Here is a 22,167-nt window from a genome sequence, read left to right on the forward strand (position 1 = left end):
AGGTTATTGGCCCTACCCAACCCTGCACCTCTTTTCTTTATGCTGGAGTCTGACCTTTTGCATCCTTACTTCCCCTGTCACCTCAGCACTATTCCAGTTTCATCGTTTTCTAACTGTGTCACTTTGGGCAAGCTAATTACTAACCTTTAACCCTAAATTTGCTTGCCCTTCAAAACGGGGGTTATAAGGCCTATTCTGCAGTATGTTTGTGAGAATTGTGTTAATATTTTTAGAATTGCCTGGCATATTAATAATGCTTAAATATTTTAATCATTTCTAAGCATATGGTACAGTGGCACTAAGTACATTCACATAGTTGTGCAGCCATCACTGTCATCCATCTTCAGAAATTTTTTCATCTTTCTAAACTGAAACTCCATACCCATTAAATAATAACTCCCCATTCTCCCTCTATTCCCAGCACCTGGCAGCCACCATTCTACTTTCTGTCTCTATAAACTTACTATTTTAGGTACTTCACGTATGTGTGATCATACAGTATTTGTCCTTTTGTGACTGGCATATTTTACTTAGTAGAAGGTCTTCAAGCATGTGTCAGGATTTCCTTGGGTTGGGTAATATTCTGTTGTACATGTTTTTGTGTATGTGTATACATGTATGTGTCTATGTATGTGAGTATACACATGTATACATTTACATACATAGAGACAAATACCACGTTTTGTTTATCTGTTCATCAGTGGACACGGCAGTTGTTTACACCTTTTGGCTACTGTGAATAATGCTGCTGTGAGCATAGGTGTACAAATATGTGTTTAAGTCCCTACTTTCAATTCTTCTGGGTATATATACCCAGAAATGGAATTGCTGGATCATATGATTATTCTATTTTTAATTTTTTGAGGAACCGCTATACTGTTTTCCATAGCAGCTGCACTATTTTACATTCCTACCAGCATTTTGCAAAGGTTCTGAGTTCTCCACATCATTGCCAACACTGTTTTCTGTTTTTTTGATAACGGCTGTCTCAGTAGGTGAGGTGGTATCTCATTGTGATTTTGATTTTGATTTCCCTAATGATTAGTGATGCTGAACGTCTTTTCACGTGCTTATTGTATATTCTCTCTGGAGAAATGTCTGTTCAAGACCTTTGCCAATTTTTAATTTTTTTTTTTTTGGCCACGCCGTGGGACCCGTGGGATCTTAGTTCCCCGAGCAGGGCTGGAACCTGGGCCCTCAGCAGTGAAAGTGCAGAGTCCTAACCACTGGACCGCCAGGAAATTCCTGCCAGTTTTTAAATTGGATTGTTTGGTTTTTTTGTTGAGTTGTAGGACTTTGTGTGTTCTGGATGTTAGCCTCTTACCAGATACCTGATTTGCAAATAATTTTGGTCCTAGTCTATGGGTTGCCTTTTCACTTTATTAATAGTGTCTTTTGATGCAGTCTAATTTATCAGTTTTTTTCTTTTGTTGTCTGTGCTTTTGGTGTGATATCCAAGAAATCATTGCCAAATTGGCTCCTTTGACACTGTGCTCTTGTGTTCCTTCTTATGTCAGCGGATAGACATGGGTCGATTTGATCTCATTGGCCTGGAGGGTCGTGTCTCTAGATATGAGGCTGACACATTTCTACCCCAGCACCGCCTTTCCCGCCGGGTTCTGCTGGAGGTGGCTACTGCTCCTGACCCCCCACCCCGGCCCAAGCCAGTCAAGATGAAGGTCAACAGGTACCAGGGCTGAGGAATAAGGAAGTGGGTTCCTAGAAAAAAGTGGCTGCAGCTGGCTGGGGGGAATTGGGGTGGAAAGGAAAGAGTTGGAGGCTAGGCTGGAATGTTCATATGGATGGATGAAAAATACTTGGAGGGATCGGGGGATAGAATAACCAGAAGATGGTTTCGGGAGAGGCCCTTGTGTTTGTCATTGATTTTTTTTTTTCCCTCCTCTCTCTGCTTCGTGCTTTTTTTTTTTTTTGCTTTGTGCTTTTTGGTTATCGGATTTCTTTCCCTCTTTCTCCATTGGGTCTTACCTTTCCCTCCTTCGCGTTTATAATCTGTCTGTTTTTCTGCCTCATCTTCCTTATTAATTTCTTTTCCTACTCTTCACTCTCCCTCCTTCCCTACCCATCCCCTTGTTTTTTCCTCATAGGATGCTGCAGCCAATGCCCAAGCAAGAAGGCCGGACAGTGGTGGTGGTGAACAGTCCACGGACTCCCCTGGGCCCTGTCCCAGTCCGACCCCCTCCAGGCCCTGAGCTCTCAGCCCAGCCCACCCCTGGCCCAACCCCCCCAGTGCTGCCAGCACCACTGATGGTGTCGGCCTCGCCTTCCGGACCCCCACTCATTCCGGCATCCCGGCCTCCTGGCCCTGTTCTTTTGCCCCCACTGCAGCCAAACGGTGGGCCTCTCCCCCAGGGTGAGTTGCAAGGGAGCCAGGATGCTGGGGGGTACTTCAGGCAGATTGTTCGGATTGGAGGAGAAGTAATGGTTTGAGGAGCTGGGTTGGAGACAGGGGTGTGGTGTTTGATGGGCTACAAGGGATTATGTATGGAGGTTTCTAGGACCAGGCTGAGGCTTTAGTCAAGGTACATCTGACAGGTGTTTGCTTTGTGTTTACAGTGATGCCATCCCCTCTGGGGGTCTTGAGTGGGACCTCACGACCTCCCACGCCAACCCTGTCCTTGAAGCCGGCCCCACCTGCTCCTGTTCGCCTGAGCCCTGCCCCACCCCCAGGCTCCTCCAGCCTGTTGAAGCCCCTTACAGTGCCACCAGGCTATACCTTCCCTTCTGCTGCTGTCACCACCACCTCTACCACCACAGCCACGGCTCCCACCACGGCAGTGCCAGCTCCTACTCCTGCTCCACAGCGCCTCATCCTGTCTCCCGATATGCAAGCTCGCCTGCCCTGTAAGTTCCCAGGGCTCTGTGAGGGTGAAGGACTTGAGATGGGAGGAAAGCCTATATGCCATGGAGCTGGAGAAGAAAAACTCGGGACCATGAGTGTATCAAATTCTAGGTAGCTAACATATATTAGGTATTTTGCCAGGCACTGGTAATTCGTAATCAAGTAAGAGCCCTCAAGTAGGTCACAGTCTCTAGCTGGGGAGATGACCCATAGATGAATAAATAGTGGTAAGCCTGCCAGTAAAAAATTATTTGGGGTAAAAGGGCAGCATAGTGGAGGCAGGTGGTGATTAGCTCAGTGTGGTGGAAAGCTGTTAGAGGACGTAAAGGAGATTGCAAAGCAAACAGGTGGGATTGGAAGGAGTAGCATGTCAAACGCTCAAAGGCCGTAGGTGGAGGCTAAGTTTATTGGAACATGGTAAGTTGAGGGGGAGGGTTGGAGAAACTGGAGACTTGTGCCTCATGAAGGTCTGTGAAGTGAGGTTGAGCAGAGTGAGCCCCATGTACATTAAGCCTCTTTATTCATAGCAGGTGAAGTGGTCAGCATCGGGCAGTTAGCCTCACTGGCACAACGGCCAGTGGCTAGTACAGGGGGAAGCAAACCTCTCACCTTCCAAATCCAGGGCAACAAGCTGACTTTGACTGGTGCGCAGGTGCGCCAGCTTGCTGTGGGGCAGCCCCGCCCGCTGCAAAGTAGGTAAAACCCACCCCCTGTCCTGCCTTTTTCCTCCTCTTCTTTGTCCCTTTGTTTTTGTGGCTCTTTTCAGATGTCAGCCTTTATGTTTCTTTCCCTACCTTTTGATGGGTGGGGCCAAGGGGAATGGTTGGAGGGTGTCTTTTGATCAAGATAGGTATGAGTTTATTCTGGAGAAGTTATTCCCTCTTCGTTCTTTCTCTCTTCTCTTGCCTCTGCCCTCCTCCGGCTGATAGCTGCTTCTTTCTTTCTTTCTCTCTTCCCTTAACCCAGGGAATGTGGTGCACCTGGTGTCAGCAGGGGGGCAGCACCACCTCATCAGCCAGCCTGCCCATGTGGCCCTCATCCAGGCCGTGGCCCCGACCCCTGGCCCTACCCCTGTCTCTGTGCTGCCTTCTTCGACCCCCAGCACCACCCCTGCCCCCACTGGCCTCAGCCTTCCGCTTGCTGCTAACCAGGGTGAGGCTTCTGGCCTTCCTACTTACTTAGCCCTGCTGGCCTTGGTCCTTCCAGGCATGCCCTGGGCTACTGTCTGTCTAGCCTTCCCTCAGTGTTGTTTTCCTTTGCCAGTATCTCTGATATCTGTCTGCTACCCTCTCCTGCCCTTGGACTTCTTCCATCCTTTGGGTCTCTTGTTTCTTTTCTACCTTCCCCTCAATCTAGCTTCCTCTTGCAGTGCCACCAACCATGGTGAATAATACAGGCGTGGTGAAGATTGTAGTGAGACAGGCCCCTCGGGATGGACTGACTCCTGTTCCTCCGTTGGCCCCAGCACCCCGGCCTCCCAGCTCTGGGCTTCCAGCTGTGTTGACTCCACGCCCCACATTAACCCCTGGCCGGCTACCCACACCTGCTCTGGGTACTGCCCGAGCCCCCATACCCACGTCCGCTCTGGTGAGGCCACTTCTCAAGCTGGTCCACAGTCCTACGCCTGAAGTCAGTGGTGAGTTCAGGTGGCTGAGGCCAAAAATTTTTGCCAGGAATGGAGATAGGGTGGCCCAGAGGGTTTCTATGTCACAGTAGATCCTTTCGTTATCAGTATACTGATTTGCATTAGCCCCCAAAATGGTCTGCTGAGCCCTTGCCTAATTCCAAGATACATAAGTTGGAACTTTGGAGGGAAAGGAAATGTTAAATTGTTAGATTCCTTGAATCTTTGATCTCATGGTGTGGGAGTGAAGTTCTTCTGGGAAACAGGTGAAGCTTGGGGGTAAGGGAAGGGGTGGGACAGGGTAATAGAAGGAGCAAAAAAAGAATTTTGGGGCTAACTTATCCTCTGTCTCCACAGCTTCAGCACCCGGAGCTGCTCCCTTGACCATCTCTTCTCTCCCCGTGCCATCCTCACTCCCTGGGCCAGCCTCTTCTCCAATGCCAGTTCCCAACTCCTCTCCCCTTGCTAGTCCTGTGTCTTCTACAGTCCCAGTTCCGGTATCATCTTCACTCCCCATCTCTGTCTGCACAACGCTTCCTTCCCCAGCCTCAGCTCCACTCACCATCCCCATCTCAGCCCCCTTGCCTGTTTCGGCTTCGGGCCCAGCTCTGTTGACTAATGTGACTCCAACACTGGCACCTGTTGTCTCAGCGGCTCCTGGACCTCCCTCTTTGGCACCAGTTGGGGCTTCTCCATCAGCGTCAGCCTTGACTCTAGGTTTGGCCACAACTCCATCCCTGTCCCCATCTCAGGCACCTGGTCATCCTCTGTTGTTGGCTCCAGCCTCTTCACATGTTCCAGGGTTGAACTCAGCCGTGGCCCCAGCATGTTCACCTGTCCTGGTGCCAGCTTCTGCTCTGGCCAGTCCTTTTCCGGCAGCATCAAATCCAGCTCCAGCTCAGGCTTCCCTTTTGGCTCCAGCACCTACTGCATCTCAGGCTCTAGCCACCTCTCTGGCTCCCATGGTGGCTCCACAGACAGCAATCCTGGCTCCTTCTCCAGCTCCTTCTCTGGCTCCTCTTCCAGTCCTGGCTCCATCACTAGGTCCTACTCCTGTCCTGGCTCCATCGCAGACTTCGGTTCCACTTCTGGCTTCATCATCTACTCCAGGAACTCCTTTAGCCTCAGCTTCCTCACTGGTGCCAGCCCCAGCTCCTGTGTTGGCTCCATCATCAGCTCAAACTATGGTACCAGCCCCAGTTCCGTCACCTCTCCCGAGTCCGGCTTCTACGCAGACACTGGCTTTACCCCCAGCTTTAGCATCCACTCTGGGCGGCTCGTCTCCATCTCAGACACTGTCTTTGGGAACTGGGAACCCCCAAGGTTCTTTTCCAGCTCAGACATTGTCATTGACTCCAGCAGCATCCCTAGTACCAGCTCCAGCCCAGACACTGTCTTTGGCACCAGGACCACCACTGTGTCCATCTCAGACGTTGTCTTTGGCTCCAGCACCCCCTCTGGCTCCAGTTTCTCCGATGGGCCCGGCCCCAGCTCACACACTGACTTTGGCTACGGTGTCGTCATCTGCTTCACTCCTGGCCCCAGCTTCAGTGCAAACACTGACCTTGAGCCCTGCCCCAGTGCCGGTGCCCACCTTGGGCCCAGCGGCAGCTCAGACTCTGGCACTGGCCCCAGCCTCAACACAGGCCCCAGCTTCCCAGGCATCTGCCCTCGTGGTTTCGGCAACCGGTGCCGCTCCCTTGCCTGTCACCATGGTATCCCGGCTGCCTGTTTCCAAGGATGAGCCTGAGACACTGACATTACGCTCTGGTCCCCCCAGCCCTCCCTCCACTGCTACCTCGTTCAGTGGTCCCCGACCTCGACGCCAGCCCCCACCACCACCTCGTTCCCCTTTCTATCTGGTAAGTTTTACTGCCTCAAAGGAGAGGGAACAGGAAATTGAATTTCTTTGGAGTGTTGCTACAGAGTGGATGGAACAAAATAATGTCACCTTTATCTTGATAAATTACAAAGCCTAGTTTTGTGGACCTAATACTTGAATGCCACTGGACAAAGCCCTTCCCTGGGCCTTTACTCTTACCTGTAAAATGGGAAGAATAATCCATGTCCTACTTTTCACAGAGGAGTAATTGAGGACATAATGTGCTTTTAAAACTATTACTCACTGATGTGTTCAAGACTTGTTACATTTGGTCTCTTTGGTTCTTGCTTACTCTTTTGAGTTAGTGTTGGCATCTCATTGCCCCATTTTACAGATGAAACTAGCCTACTAAATGATGTTTTAAAATTTGTACAACTTGTGAGAACACAGATGTGCTGACTCCATTGCTTTCTCTTCTTCCCCACAAGAGGCAGTCCTCAGAGACAGGAGGATTTTTCTCAGTTGCTAAAACTGTCACCATTAAGTATTTGAACTTCTAGGGGAGAAAGGACACCATGGAATACAGTTCCCTGAAGATCATGAGCGTTTGACTTTGACGGTCATTTGCTGTAGTTTTTTACCTCCATGGTGATTAAGTGGGCAATAAAAACTCTTCTCTGTCCCTTCATGAGCTTTCTGGTAGCCACTTTTTTCTATCATATATATAGTTGTATATATATTTGGTTAAATAAAAGTTGCAACTCAGAGTATAACCCAGGACCTAATAATGAGAAAGATCTAGTGAGTCCTTCCAGGCCCTCTTGTCTTTTCCTCACTCTGATAATAGAGCTGCTTCTTATTCTCGGCCGCAGTCCCCCACCCTCCATCTTTGCTACTTGCCTCCACCTTTGGTCTTTCTCTAGTGCTGCCAGGTTGGTCTGGCTTTTTGGAAGTAGAGAGAAGAGAGCCTAGATCCTAGCCCAAGGGTGCAACCCCATGGTCTGTGTTAAAATTTTCATTGCTCTGCTAGTAGGTAGCAGCTTCTTGATCCTTTTTCTTTAAACAGTTTTGAGATATAAATCACATACCATACAGTTCACCTATTTAAACCATACAATTCATTGGCTTTTAGTATATTCACAGAATTATGCAACCATGACAACAATCAACTTTAGAACATTTTCATGGCCCTAAAAAGAAACCCCACACCCTTAGCCATCATCGCTGACCTTTCCATCCCTCCTAGCTCTAAGTAACTTGTATCTGTAGATTTATTTATGGAGTCATATAATAGACGGTTTTTTGTGACTGGCTTCTTTTAATATTTTTGAGGTTCATCCATGTTATGCTATAACTGACATATATATATGTATATATATCAGTACTTCATTTTTTAAAAATTGTTGAATAATATGCCATTGTATGAATATACCACATTTTATATATCTATTCCTCAGTTGATTGGGGGACATTTGGTTTGTTTCTTCTTTTTGGCTGTTATGAATAATGCTGCTGTGAACATTCATGTATAAGATATTGTATCTTTTCATATGTTTTCGGTTATATTGGATGTAAATTTAGGAGTGGAATTAACTGGGTTGTGGTAACTATGTTTGACTGTTTGAGGAACTGACAAACTGTTTTCCAAAGTGGCTGTACCATTTTACATTCCCACCAGCCCTTGTGAGGGTTCCAGGTTCTCTACATCTTTGCCAAAAACTTGTTATTATTTGTCTTTTTTGATTATAGCCATCCTAGTGGGTTTGAAGTGGTATCTTGTGGTTTTTAAATATTTATTTATTTGGTTGCGCCGGGTCTTAGTTGCAGCAGGGGGGCTCCTTAGCTGTGGCTCCTAGTTGCAGCAGGGGGGCTCCTTAGCTGTGGCTCCAGGGCACTGCAGTTGCAGCTCGCCGGCTCCTTAGTTGTGGCATGCGAACTCTTAGTTGAGGTATGCATGTGGGATCTAGTTCCCTGACCAGGGATCGAACCTGGGCCCCCTGTATTGGGAGCGCAGAGTAGAGTCTTATCCACTGCACCACCAGGGAAGTCCCTTTTGTGGTTTTGATTTGCATTTTCCTGATGGCTAATGATATTGAGCATCTTTTCAGTGGTTGTTAGCCATTTGTATATCTTCTTTGAAGAAATGTCTATTCAGATCCTTTCCCTTTATTAGTTGGGTTATTTTATTCTCTTCCTTTTTGTTATTGAGTTGTAAGAGTTCTTTATATATTCTGGATACAAGTCCTTTTTCAGGTAGATGATTTGCAAATATTGTCTCCTTTGCTGCTACTTAATGAGAGCTGTCCTTAATGATTTTTCCCTCTGCCAGGATGCTTTCCTTCCTCACTTAGACCACCAGGAGCCAAGGGGTCAAGCTTAAGGTAGCAGTCAGGAAGGGAGATTTGGGACACTGCTTTTTTTCAGGACCATCTTGTAGGGTCCAGTCTCCTTCATTATTTGTTCATTCTAATAACATATTTATTGAGAGCCTACTTTGTGCCAGATACTGAGTTGGATACTGGATGATTACAGTGAGGGGCTTACAGTTTAGTGGGTAGAAGATGTTAATCAAAGAATCCTATACATGTAAAACTACAAGTGTGATACGTGCTACAAAAGAGTTAGGTGGTTTTATAGCCTGTGAAACTGGAAGCACAAAGATGGGAAACAATTGGGTCAAAGTCATACAGGTATCCTGTCAGCCAGGGCACTCCACTTTTCTCTCTCAGGGTTACCTAGATGTCTGGTTAGCTGTTCCCATCCTACCCCATTCCAGTTTGACCTTTGACAGAAACCTGCCATGGATTTGATTAGCCTCTGTGTATCCTGGTCAGTGATTTGAGGAGGGATTTTAATAATTGTTTTGGATCTACTGCAAGAAGATAAATTAACTTGGATGTTCTGGATTTAAGTGTTATATGGGAAAACTCACGCAAATCATCCATTCTATAAGTCTGTCAAACATATGGATCTTAATTTTGAATATTCAGGCATCTGCTTTGGTAGCATACAGGGAAGATCAGTTTTCTTTTGCAGAGAAGTTATTTCGTTTAACATTGGAAAAGAATAACTCCCATTATTGACAATTTGGAAGAACTAAAATAGTGTATTTTTGAATCTTATGGTTTCCACAGATTATGTTTAATTCTGGAGGAACTGCCAGGTTTTCTATAAGGACGCTGATTACTTTTTCTGTGTTTTTCTCCTCTTATCCTCAGGACTCTCTGGAGGAAAAGCGGAAGCAGCAGCGGTCTGAACGCCTGGAACGGATTTTCCAACTTAGTGAGGCTCATGGGGCCCTGGCACCCGTGTATGGGACTGAAGTCTTGGATTTCTGTACCCTGCCCCAACCTGTTGCCAGCCCCATCGGCCCTCGTTCTCCTGGCCCCAGCCACCCCACCTTTTGGACTTATACCGAGGCTGCCCGCCAGGCTGTACTGTTTCCCCAGCAACGACTAGACCAGCTGTCAGAAATCATTGAGAGGTTGGCAGGGCTAAGTGCTTAATGGGAAGTGGGTCTTGGGGCCTCTGAGTGGATATAGTGGTTAGGGCTGGTAAAGGTGCTAACTTCTGGGGCCATTCAGAGTTCCATATTTTATACTGCTTGCCTTCTTTTTACAGGTTCATCTTTGTCATGCCTCCTGTGGAGGCACCTCCCCCTTCCTTGCACGCCTGCCACCCACCTCCTTGGCTGGCCCCACGTCAGGCAGCCTTTCAGGAGCAATTGGCTCGTGAGCTCTGGCCCCGGGCTCGTCCTTTGCACCGTATTGTGTGTAACATGCGTACCCAGTTTCCTGACTTGAGGCTTATCCAGTATGATTGCGGTGAGTTCATTGGCCAGTGAGGGTCTCTTGACCTCTTTTCTTGTCTTAGCCTGAAGACTGTTATATCAAAGGGATGCTGTACATAAGGTCTCTGTGGATTTCATTAAACATTAGATAGTCTTTTAGGTTATGCTTCTGGGTGAGATGAAGAAATGTAGGCCTCATGATAGATTCTTGGCATTCATGAATTTGACTTTGATGAAAGTTGAAAATGTTTGCTAACTCATTTATTCAGTGATTATTTTGTGAACATCCGTTACATCATTTGGGATACAATGGCAAATGACATAGCACAGCGTGGAGTTTTCAGATTTATGGGGAAAGGTGTGTGGTGGTATAAGACTGCACAATAAATAGTAGATTTGGGGGAATTCCCTGTCGGTCCAGTGGTAGGACTCCACGCTTTCACTGCTGAGGGCACAGGTTCCATCCCTGGTTGGGGAATTAAGATCTCGTAAGCCACGTGGCCAAAAAAAAAAAAAGTAAATAGTAGATTTTGTTTTGGGGAAAGATTTGAACAAGGATGCTTGTCTTTTGAATAGAATCTTATTGGTTAGAAGGAATTTGGCTGCAGGTAACAGAAAACCAACCAACGGCTTAAACCACAAGATCTTTTTTTTTTTTTTTTTAAGGACTAATCCAGGTAACTTTTTATTTTACTTATTTATTTATTTTTGGCTGTGTTGGGTCTTCGTTTCTGTGTGAGGGCTTTGTCTAGTTGTGGCAAGCAGGGGCCACTCTTCATCGTGGTGTGCGGGCCTCTCACTATCGCGGCCTCTCTTGTTGCGGAGCACAGGCTCCAGACGCGCAGGCTCAGTAGTTGTGGCTCATGGGCCTAGTTGCTCCGCAGCATGTGGGATCTTCCCAGACCAGGGCTCGAACCCGTGTCCCCTGCATTGGCAGGCAGATTCTCAACCACTGCGCCACCAGGGAAGCCCCACACAAGATCATTTATTGTTTACTAAATGAGAAATGCCAAGAACGGTGGTATATGGCTGGTTTAACAGCTTAGTGGTGTCTTCATGGACCCAGGACTTTACCTACTATCCTTAGCTTTTATCTTTTTATTCTCATGGTTATTTCTTCATGGTCTTAAGATGGCTGCTATAACTCCAGGGAGCACACCCATGCTCCAAGCAGGAAGCAAGGGGTTGAAACAAAACACTTCTCGCAAGTCTTTCATTTTTTTCTGGGAAAGAGAGCCCTCCCAGTTGACTTTGATTCAAAATTCATTGGCTCAGATTGGGCCATATGCCCATCCTTAGAGTAATCACTGACAAAGGGAAAAAGGAACTGTGGCTTATTTAGAACAATAATGATTCATCTTCTGGGGTTGGTTTGGGGTGCGTCTTCCCTGGGAACCAAGGGATCTCTGCCAGGTGTCCATAGAATTAATCGGGTTCTGTTAACCGAGAATGGCTGTTGGACAGTAGTGAATAGTTTCTGCCACAACTGTGCACAGGTATTTCTATAGTAACATGTTTGCAGATTTCTTAAATGTCTTAGAACATAAGAAAGTCAGCAGAATTTTTATTAATATGTGTTAAATAAATACTTTAGCAAAAAAATAATTTTGTAACATTTGAAACCATTCAGAATAGGTGAGTTGAAAGTCTTTGTTAAAAGTGTTCAAACTGATTGAATCACTATTTTCGTGTTTGATAGGAGGTTAAACTAGATAACCTCATAAGATCCTGCCTCTCTGGTTCTTATCTCAGTGACCTTCCATCCAAGTGAGCTATGACATAAGTGGATTTGTTGATGTTTATCTTGTGAATGGCTTGTGCTGCAGCTGGTATAACTCAGTGTAGTACTTGAAGGTCTTTTCTTGCTCATACACCATTGAGGATTTCTTTTTTCCCTCTGAGGGTCTGTATTACCCTACCCCTAGTTAGACTGAAAGAAGTCAGATCCAAGACAGGAGCAGACTGAAGAGGAAGAACCCTTAAGGGAAGGAAATATATAAAGTTAAATATTTTTGATTCCCCTGGGTTGATCGAAACCCTGGCGTAAAACTTGATCTTTCAACTACACAGGCTTCCAGTGCTGTGTTTTTCCCACTCCAGTTTATAGCTAGCTTCCTGTACCCCTTCATATCTCTTTAGGAAAGTTGCAAACGTTGGCAGTGCTGTTGCGACAGCTCAAGGCAGAGGGCCACCGGGTGCTCATATTCACCCAGATGACCCGAATGCTGGATGTGTTGGAGCAGTTTCTCACCTACCATGGCCACCTCTACTTGCGTCTGGATGGGTCTACTAGAGTTGAACAGAGACAGGTAACCCAGGCATCTCCGGCCCTTAGAGGCTCGCCTCAGCTCTGTCTCCTTTTTCCAGGGCTCAGAGTCCCAGGAGGGGCCCCCACTAAGCCTTGGTCTGTTTTTGGGGATATGTCTCCCAATACTATCTTTTTTCCTTTTCCTCTAGGCCTTGATGGAACGATTCAATGCAGACAAACGCATATTCTGCTTCATCCTTTCAACTCGGAGTGGGGGTGTGGGCGTGAACCTGACGGGGGCAGACACTGTTGTTTTTTATGACAGCGACTGGAATCCTACCATGGATGCTCAGGCCCAGGATCGCTGTCACCGAATTGGCCAGACCCGAGATGTCCACATATATAGGTATTGCCTAGTCTCCCCTTACCTTACTTTCCCTTTGCTAATAGGGTTTTATTGACATGTTTGGCTGTTTATACATGTCCTTTATCACCCCCTAGGCTTATCAGTGAACGGACAGTGGAAGAGAACATCCTAAAAAAGGCAAACCAGAAGAGAATGTTGGGAGACATGGCAATTGAGGGAGGCAACTTCACCACAGCCTATTTTAAACAGGTACTAAGATCTTCCAGTCTGTGCAAGAGAGAACTGCTATGCCTGTAGGAGTTACTGCTGCTTATTAAAAAGGATGCTTTGGCCTCCACAGATCTGCCTCTTCAACCAGTGGTACTTCTGATACTACTAAGAGCTATCAGCTTCATAGCTATAGACCTGGGACCAACATTCCGTTGGCTCTGACACTTCTCATATGTTCTTTCCAAAGCAGACCATCCGAGAGCTGTTTGATATGCCTCTGGAGGAACCATCTGGCTCATCTATACCCTCTGCCCCTGAAGATGAGGAAGAGACTGTGGCCAGCAAGCAGACCCATATCCTGGAGCAGGTGAAAAAAGAGTGGGCAGGGACTTCACCGGCCGTCCAGTGGTTAAAAGACTCTGTGCTTCCACTGCAGGGGGCACGGGTTCGATCCCTGGTCGGGGAACAAAGATCCCGCCGCAGAAAAAGAGTAGGCAGTCCCTAGAGTAGAGCTAATGGTTGCAGTGTGTGTCGTCTCTCAGTCTTTTCAGTTTGTCCAAGGGGAAAGAACTATTTCTGCTGCTTCCCGGATTACAGTTGGCCTTTGACAGTTGTGAGTAGATTGCTTATTGGTTCACGTGATTTCATAGATAGAAACACAGGATATGGAGTCCACGGTTCTAGGTTTGAACTCCAGCAGTGCTTCTTTTTTTTTTTTTAAGCAACTTCGTTATGGGCCTGTTGTCTTATTATTATTTTTTAAAATAAATTTATTTATTTATTTATTTTTGGCTGTGTTGGGTCTTCGTTTCTGTGCGAGGGCTTTCTCTAGTTGCGGCGAGTGGGGGCCACTCTTCATCGCGGTGCACGGGCTTCTCACTGTCGCAGCCTCTCTTGTTGCGGAGCACAGGCTCCAGATGAGCAGGCTCAGTAGCCGTGGCTCACAGACCCAGTTGCTCCGCGGCACGTGGGATCTACCCAGACCAGGGCTCGAACCCGTGTCCCCTGCATTGGCAGGCAGATTCTCAACCACTGCGCCACCAGGGAAGCCCCAACAGTGCTTCTTAATAGTGTTCGTTAAGCCACATCCATTTAATCTTCTGAGCCTCACTTCCCACTTTTCTGAAATGCTAAATTAGAAGGAAGTAACTGAAGGTTAAATAGCATAGTGGATGTAAGAAGTGCTTTGTATATGGTGTAAAACTCATTTCCCAAACATTAATGCATACTAGAATCACTTGGAAGGCTTTGAAAAAGATTGATTCCTGGGTCCCATCTCACAGTCTACTTAAATCATGATTTTGAGTGGTGAGGTCTGGGCATCTGTATTTTTTCAGAAGTAGACAGATGTTTAGGAACTATAGGTGTGGATTATCATGGAGAAATTTTCCCCTACCAAGTGCCTTCCTCTCATGCTCTAGGCTACTTCCCTCAGTGACTTTGGTGTGATCTCCCTGGATATTCATCTCAGGGGAATGATCATATGTTAATCTGTTGTCATGAGGCATCTCAGTGCAAAAAAGAATTGTGGATTATTTTGTATTCAAAACTTCTGGGATTGCTTTTTTAAAGAGATTTGAGGCTGACTTGAATAGAAAGTAAGTGGAACTAGAGATCTCTAAAACAGTTATTTTGTCCCTGGTGGCACTCCTGGTTGAATCTGTTCCATCCTATGTGGACCACTGTGTTGCTTTGGTAATTTTGGGGGCCCAGAAGAGAGTTGAGTTCTGATTTAAATCTGGTTTGGTGTAAATGCGGCCTCAAGCATTTGCCAGAATCAAATCACAGGATGTAAATTTCTTTAATTCTCATGGTTTTTCTTCCCCACACCCTCATAGGCATTGTGTCGGGCAGAGGATGAAGAGGATATCCGTGCGGCCACCCAGGCCAAGGCTGAACAGGTGGCTGAGCTTGCAGAATTCAATGAGAATGATGGGTTTCCTGCTGCTGACGGAGAGGAGGCTGGTCGGCCTGGGGCTGAAGATGAGGAGATGTCCCGGGCTGAGCAGGAAATTGCTGCCCTTGTAGAACAGGTCAGTGTTGGATCCACTAGTTCTCAACCTCACCCTCCACAACTCCTTCCTCTGGACTCTGCGACCTTCTTTCTGTCTTCTCTGGTGAAAATAATCAAGGGTGATGGGCCCTGGGCACCAGGTCCCTATGTTCATCATCGCTGCTCTTCCCCACAGCTGACCCCCATTGAGCGCTATGCCATGAAATTCCTGGAAGCCTCACTGGAGGAGGTGAGCCGAGAGGAGCTCAAGCAGGCAGAAGTGAGTATGGGGGTGGGGATAAAAGTGGAAAGTGGCTGCTTTCCACCCACTTCCCATGCCGCTTGCCTCCCTCTGACCACTCCTTGGGCTCTGTTTTTGGTAGGAGCAAGTGGAAGCTGCCCGCAAGGACCTGGACCAAGCGAAGGAGGAGGTGTTCCGCCTACCCCAGGAGGAGGAGGAGGGGCCAGGGGCTGGGGATGAGGTTTCCTGTGGGACTGGTGGAGGCAGCCACCGGCGCAGTAAGAAGGCCAAGGCCCCCGAAAGGCCAGGGACTCGCGTCAGTGAGCGTCTTCGTGGAGCCCGGGCTGAAACTCAAGGGGCAAACCACACTCCTGTCACATCCACGCATCATACCCGCAGCACCTCCACACCCCCCCGCTGCAGCCCTGCCAGGGACCGAGTTCCCCGGCCAGCGCCTAGGCCTCGACCCACTCCAGCTTCAGCTCCTGCTGCAATTCCTGCCCCAGTCCCTGCCCCAGTCTCTGCCCCAATCCCCATTTCAGCCCCAAATCCAATAACCATGCTTCCTGTCCATATCTTGCCTTCTCCTCCTCTTCCTTCTGTACAGATTCCTCCCTCTTGTTCTTCTGCCTGTACCCCTCCTCCTGCCTGTACCCCTCCACCAGCTCATACCCCACCTCCAGCCCAAACTTCTCTCTTAACTCCTTCCTCCCCTCTCTTGCTTGGTCTACCTTCTGTGCCCATTTCCCCACCAGTCACCAACCTCCCCTTGGGCATGGGGCCTGAGGCAGAGCTGTGTGCACAAGCAATGGCATCTACTGAGTCCCTGGAGCTGGCTGATATGGCCAGTTCCGAGACTTCCCCAATTACTCTTGTGCCCCCTAAGGATCTGTTGCCAGTTGCTGTTGAGATCCTGCCTATGTCAGAGAAGAACCTTTCTCTCACCTCTTCTGCACCTAGCCCAAACCTGGCAGCTGGCAGCGTCCCCAACGGTCAAGAGCAGGAGGTGCCCGAGCCTGCCGAGGCGACCATCCTTTCAGTGCTGCCTGATGGTGAGGAAGTGGCCACGTGTCTGAGTGAGAGCAATAGGCTGGAGCTCCCACCCTCAGCAGCATCTGATGAGCTACTTCAGGAGCCACTGGAGGCTGACAAGAACTCAGAAGAGCTGGTGGAGGCCCAGACCCCAACGTCTACCCCAGAGAAACCACAGGAACTTGTTTCAGCTGAGGTCGCAGCCCCATCAACCTCATCCTCGGCCACCTCCACACCTGAGGGTCCTTCGCCTGCCCGGCCCCCTCGGCGTCGCACCAGTGCCGATGTAGAAATTAGGGGTCAGGGGGCTGGTCGGCCAGGGCAGCCTCCAGGTCCCAAAGTGCTTCGCAAGCTGCCAGGACGGCTAGTGACTGTGGTAGAGGAAAAGGAACTGGTGAGGCGACGGCGACAGCAGCGGGGGACTGCCAGCACCCTAGTGCCTGGGGTCTCTGAGACTGGTGCCAGCCCGGGAAGCCCATCTACCCGCAGCATGTCGGGGCCAGAATCCTCACCTCCCACCAGTGGTCCCTGTGAAGCTGCTCCCCCATCCACACTGCCCACCCCAACCCAGCAGCCCTTCATAGCTCGCCGTCGCATTGAGCTGGGGCTGACCGGTGGGGGCAGCCCAGAAAATGGAGAAGGGGCACTACTTGCCATCACCCCTCCTGCTGTGAAACGTCGCAGGGGGAGGCCCCCCAAGAAGAACAGGTCTCCAGCAGATGCTGGGCGAGGGGTGGATGAGGCACCTTCATCCACCTCTAAGGGAAAAACCAACGGGGCTGACTCAGTCCCTGGGGCTGAGACCCTTATTGTTGCGGAGCCTGTCCTGGCACCCCAGCTTATTCCTGGGCCCCAGCCTCTTGGACCCCAGCCAGTTCATAGACCCGAGCCTGTCATCCTATCACCTGTGGAGAAAAGAAGGCGTGGGCGGCCCCCTAAGGCCCGAGATTTGCCCATTCCTGGGACCATTTCCTCTCCAGGGGATGGCAGCTTAGAGAGCCGGACACAGCCACTCCCGATACCGCCACCCCTGCCACCACTCCCACCACTCCTAGCCTGTCCCACTGCTACTGTCGCCAACACTGTCACCACTCTCACCATTTCAACATCCCCACCCAAGCGGAAGCGGGGCCGACCTCCCAAGAATCCGCCATCACCTCGGCCCAGCCAGCTCCCTGTCTTGGACCGCGACAGCTCTTCTGTCCTTGGGAGCTGTGGATTGGGGAAGCAGCGGCAACCCCAGGGCCAGGGGGAGAGTGAGGGTAGTTCATCTGATGAGGATGGAAGCCGCCCCCTCACCCGCCTGGCCCGCTTACGTCTTGAAGCAGAAGGAATGAGGGGACGAAAGAGTGAAGGGTCCATGGTAGTAGCTGTAATTCAGGATGATCTGGATTTAGCAGATAGTGGGCCAGGCGGGTTAGAATTGACACCTCCCGTGGTCTCATTGGCTCCAAAACTGCGCTCGACCCGGCTGCGTCCAGGGTCTCTAGTTCCCCCACTAGAGACTGAGAAGGTGCCTCGCAAACGGGCAGGAGCCCCAGTTGGTGGTGGTCCTGGGCTGGCAAAGCGGAGCCGCCTGCAGCCCCCAAGTCCCCTGGGGCCTGAGGGTTCAGTAGAGGAGTCTGAGGCTGAAGCCTCAGGTGAGGAGGAGGAAGGGGATGGGACCCCACGGCGCCGGCCTGGCCCCCGCCGGCTTGGTGGGGCCACCAACCAAGGGGACCAGCGTATCTTGCGCAGCAGTGCCCCTTCCCACTTGGCTGGCCCTACCATTAGTCACAGAGGCCGTAAAGCCAAGACGTGAGCGGGCTGCCCCCCTTCACCTAGGCTTTCTGCCATGGCCCCTCTCCCTCCATGACCAGGCCTGGCTCTTAACCACTACTTGAAGTCTTTTGAGGGGGGAATCCTCCAGGGAGACATAGGGGCCTTCTCCCTTCTTTCCACCAAAGTAGGGGGTAGGCAACTGGTTGTCATGGAAACGGGGCTCTTCACATATCCCCTTCCCTTCCACCCCACATGGCTGGGCAGTGTTAAGGGTGGCAAGATAGTCTTTGTCCCCACCCCCTTGTACTTGATTTCCCCAGCTATCTTTCACAGCCCCCCACCCTTAGGGGAAGGGGGAGGGGCTTCTCTCTACAATGAGTTTTTTTTCTTTTTTTCTTTTTTTTTTTTTTTTTTTTTTAAGAAGAAAAAAATAATAAACTTAGTTTCTGTATGAGCATCCGCGTAAGGAGGCTTCTGATTTTCTGGTCTGGTGGAGGGTTGGGTGGGAACTTGGGTATCATTTTTCTCTTCTCTCTTGCTCTTGCTAAGACCCTAGTACCTGATCTCTAACTCAGAATTATGTATCTTTGAGGCAGAAATCTCCACGCAAGAAGAGGGAAGAATGGCAAATCTTATCTGGTAGGGTACCTTTCCCTAAAGTTTCAATTTTAAGTCATTCAGACTCATACTTTTCCTCTCCTCCCTTCTATTCCCTTGGTTGCTGGACTTTCCTTGGGAGCTATCTGATGCCTCAGACTTTTCCCTGCTTTAATCCCTCTTGCTCAGGTGCTTTCACTCCCTTTCCAGAAGGCAGGCATTCTACCTCCAGTTACTCCATCTAGCCAGACTGGTTTGAATCAGCCACACCCCCTTCTGAGCTTCTGGGGCTCTTCGGATGGTGGCTGGCCACCCAACCCCACCCCTGGGCTTGGCTTGGAGCCCTGAGTCAGCTCCATCTCCACCCAAGCCAAATCAAACCTGAGGCAGGAGCCGAAACTCACAGTTCCTCAAGGCCTATAGCCAGGTAAGAGTCCCCGTTTGTTTTTACATTTTCTCTGATCTCAATTCCCTGGACCCTCTCCTTGTGTTCTCCCCTGATGACTGTACTGTTTACCTCATCTCAGTTCTTTCCTCATATCCATTCTCCTGCAGCTTTGTGGCACATATCATTCTTGGCTCTTGTCTTGCCTCTTCTCTTTAACCTTTCCTATCCTTTGTTACTTGTGTTCTGAGAACTGCAAATGTTTTCATTTTGTCTAGGGTGAAGGGGAATGGTTGGGGATGAAGGTAGAAAGGCAGTTTGATGCCAGGGCTCTGAGGGCTTGGGAAATAGGGAGATGAGAAATGATTAAGTAGGGCATCATTATGCAGGTTTCTGTGTGGCTTATGAGGTCATTTGGACTCGGTGTTAATCTGATTGTATTGTATGACCTGGGTAAAATGGAGAGAGGAGGTGGAAGGGAGCATAGCAAGGGAAGCTCTGATTTGGGGAGGGTGAGGTGTTTCTGAAGTTGAGTTTCCTCAGCTACAAAGAGAGCTTAGATGGGTACTTTTCCCCTCCTTTCCCCCATCCCCAGGACTGTTTTCACATGAAATGGCTGATTTTCTTAAAGTGGAGTACAGGACCTAGGATGCCATTCTCTGATTCCTCCTTAATATTTGAGGGCAGCCTCTAAGGAACTTCAGGGCCCTTTGAAATACAGTTTAAAATCACTGAATTGGGTAGTCTCAGACTCCTAGCAGTTTTTGAGATTCTGTGTTTTTCTACTGCCTCTCAGCATGCACCTGTCATTTTGCTTTTCCCCACTTGCCAAAACAGTAAGTAATACAGATAATGCTACATTCACACCAGCTTGCCTTTAAAGACTGGGAACCTTAGGCTGAGGAAAAAGGATTCCAGACACACATTTCCTCTCAGTCTGTGAGTCACTAGGGGAATTCCCCAGGTAAGGCAGCATTCCTGAGAGTTCGACTAGGCCATGACATGATCAGAGAGACGGGTAGAGTCTGAGCAAGACTCTACCAGTGGTTCAGTTGTTGGGCTTACAAGTATCTTGACTGTATCGCCCACAGGTGATGGAGGACGAGGAGAAGGCAGTGGAGAGCTTGGTGAGCAACACGGAAGCTGCTTGTTCTCCATCCCCCATTCGCTGCTGCTCGCTCCGCCTCCGCTACTTGGCAGCTACTAGCATTATATGTGGCTGCTCTTGCCTGGGAGTCGTGGCCCTTGTGTTTGCCATCAAGGTGAGGAAAGCAATTCCTATGGGAGCAGGGGTGTGGGTGTAGTAAGGCAATGGTTCTGTATACCTGATCTATCTACATTGATCAAACAATAAGTACCTGCCAGAGCCTGGCTGTGGGCCTGGTGCCAGAAATAGGAATAAGACATGGTTCCTGCCATCAAAGGTCCCACAGTCTAGCAAAAGAGATGGCTCTGAAAATAGGTAATTATTAATGGAATACAGCTCATCAGTACTATGATAGAGAAAGCACAGGGTATTCCAGGAGCTATGTATGTGTATGTATATGTATGTAAGTACATGTACGTGTATAATAGAGTAGGTGACAGGAAAGGCATCCTAAGGGAGTAAAAAGAAAGTAATCTTAAAGGATGAGTGAATAAGGGTAAAAGTGCATTCCAGACGAAGGGAGCACAGGCAGCCTATACAAAGGCAACCTGGACTGTTAGTTCAGCATGACTGAACCAGTAAGGAATAGTGAGAGATGAAGCCAGAGGATCCAGATTCCCAAGAGCCTCCAGTGCTGTGCTTAGGAGTTTCAGCTTTATCTGGGAAGTACTAGGGAGCCTTTCAAGGATTTTTGCAAAGGAGAATGACATGGTCAGATTTGTGTTGCAGTAAGGTCCACTCTCAAGGCCTATAAAGAGGAAGAATGGGAAGGGGCAAGACTCAGGGCAGCCGAGCAGTAACTAGAACAATGTATAGGAGTTCAGAAGAAGCTATGAAGTTTTTGAGAGGGCTTCACCATTTCAAAACATCTAACAGAAACCGCACGTGTACCTTTTGGAATTTCCTCGACCCTAGTTGTATTTTTATCAAACTGTTTTCTTATCATCATAATTTCTGGGTTTCATTAGGGCAAAATCATAAAAAGAATCCTTAATGAAAAAGATGAGGCCCATTGGGCTAATGAGAATGGAGTGCTGTTTGGTTGGACATGAGTGAAATACTCCAAGATTGCTCACTGTTTCTTGCCAAGAATTCCAAATTCTGAATGAATCTGAAATGAGAAAAGGATGGGGAATAAAATGAAAAGTATTTTCCCATATGTGATCTTCTGAGCAAACAACAGCCGTCCTGAAAAGGAGGCAGAGCAGAGTGGGTACCTTACGTTGCAGTTGAGACATGAGAGTTAGAAACTGGAAAGGGAGGTGGAGGGTTTGGGTGTGAGATTTTGAGCCAAGACGAGGATATAGGATTGGAGTGGGGCAGTGGGCATTTTGGGGCAGAAGCAGGGGGAGAACCTAACCAAAAACCTGCCCCCACAGGCGGAAGAGCGGCATAAGGCAGGCCGGTTGGAGGAGGCAGTGCACTGGGGGTCCCGGGCCCGGAGGTTCATCCTGGCCAGCTTTGCCGTCTGGCTTGCTGTCCTTGTTCTGGGCCCGCTGCTTCTATGGCTGCTCTCCTACGCCATCGCCCAGGCTGAGTGACCCTGGCTGGCCTTTGCTGAGAGTCAGCCGAGACATCCTGGATCCTGCAATGCGGCATTGCTAGGGTCTGGTGCCAACAATGGTACTTCCTGGCTGGAAGGATGGTGCCTCTCTCAAAGGGCTTTGGAAGAGAGAGGCAGCAGCTGAGACTGATGAGGGGAGGTCAGCCTGCTCTGTTCTTTCAGTGCCCACCATCCCCTATTCCCCCCAATCTCCTCCATCCTAGGGGCCTCTAGGAGGTGGGGTTGAAGCCCAGGCCTGATTTTATTAGTATTTGTTTTGTAATAAAAATCTTTTTTAGTGGCGAAATGCTCCTGTCTAATTGTTCTTCCCCTGCTTTTCCCTGGGCCCTTAGTGAGAGCCAGACTGGACATCTGACTGATGGCAGAAGCCTGCATCTCCCCTTACCTAGGAGCTTCAAGAGGAGGAAAGGATTTTTTTCCCCCTTTTCCTTCTTCTTCTGGAAGTTTCCCTTCTTGGAAAGACCCAAGCTTCTCCCTTACCTATCAACAGAGACCCTTAGGCCACAGAGGAAAAGTCGTAGCAGCA

At 48.8% G+C, this 22,167-nt stretch overlaps 2 protein-coding genes across 5 annotated transcripts in view; both read left to right on the forward strand.

Annotated features, from left to right (window-relative positions):
* Nucleotides 1-18,419, forward strand: part of SRCAP (Snf2 related CREBBP activator protein) — a 33,227-nt gene extending 14,808 nt beyond the window's left edge. For 2 of the 4 annotated variants that reach the window (XM_068523888.1, XM_068523889.1), the window contains exons 19-33: nucleotides 1,518-1,687; nucleotides 2,106-2,371; nucleotides 2,575-2,862; nucleotides 3,388-3,552; nucleotides 4,230-4,496; nucleotides 4,842-6,346; nucleotides 9,525-9,790; nucleotides 9,928-10,130; nucleotides 12,236-12,405; nucleotides 12,554-12,750; nucleotides 12,846-12,960; nucleotides 13,169-13,288; nucleotides 14,760-14,954; nucleotides 15,111-15,194; nucleotides 15,298-18,345. In XM_068523888.1, the coding sequence (XP_068379989.1) occupies nucleotides 1,518-1,687; nucleotides 2,106-2,371; nucleotides 2,575-2,862; nucleotides 3,388-3,552; nucleotides 4,230-4,496; nucleotides 4,842-6,346; nucleotides 9,525-9,790; nucleotides 9,928-10,130; nucleotides 12,236-12,405; nucleotides 12,554-12,750; nucleotides 12,846-12,960; nucleotides 13,169-13,288; nucleotides 14,760-14,954; nucleotides 15,111-15,194; nucleotides 15,298-17,988 (6,702 nt within the window). In that variant the 3' untranslated portion in view covers nucleotides 17,989-18,345. Of the gene's footprint in view, nucleotides 1-1,517; nucleotides 1,688-2,105; nucleotides 2,372-2,574; nucleotides 2,863-3,387; nucleotides 3,553-3,826; nucleotides 4,013-4,229; nucleotides 4,497-4,841; nucleotides 6,347-9,524; nucleotides 9,791-9,927; nucleotides 10,131-12,235; nucleotides 12,406-12,553; nucleotides 12,751-12,845; nucleotides 12,961-13,168; nucleotides 13,289-14,759; nucleotides 14,955-15,110; nucleotides 15,195-15,297 lie in introns of all 4 variants that reach the window. The other 2 variants (XM_068523891.1, XM_068523890.1) reach the window with 2 other exon arrangements.
* A 438-nt stretch (nucleotides 18,420-18,857) lies between these two features.
* Nucleotides 18,858-21,928, forward strand: TMEM265 (transmembrane protein 265). Its single transcript, XM_068523917.1, has 3 exons — nucleotides 18,858-18,972; nucleotides 20,022-20,192; nucleotides 21,457-21,928. The coding sequence occupies exons 2-3, from the start codon at nucleotides 20,025-20,027 to the stop codon at nucleotides 21,616-21,618; spliced, it is 330 nt and encodes a 109-aa protein (XP_068380018.1). The 5' UTR covers nucleotides 18,858-18,972; nucleotides 20,022-20,024; the 3' UTR covers nucleotides 21,619-21,928.
* The last annotated feature ends 239 nt before the right edge of the window (nucleotides 21,929-22,167 follow it).

This window comes from Eschrichtius robustus, chromosome 16 (genome assembly GCF_028021215.1).
Source record: "Eschrichtius robustus isolate mEscRob2 chromosome 16, mEscRob2.pri, whole genome shotgun sequence".
NCBI classification, from domain to species: domain Eukaryota; kingdom Metazoa; phylum Chordata; class Mammalia; order Artiodactyla; family Eschrichtiidae; genus Eschrichtius; species Eschrichtius robustus.

Coding starts and splice junctions, on each gene's coding strand:
- TMEM265 (XM_068523917.1), top strand. CDS start 20,025: ATGGAGGACGAGGAGAAGGCAGTGGAGAGCTTGGTGAGCAACACGGAA. Junction 20,193..21,456: donor CCCTTGTGTTTGCCATCAAG/GTGAGGAAAGCA, acceptor CTGCCCCCACAG/GCGGAAGAGCGGCATAAGGC.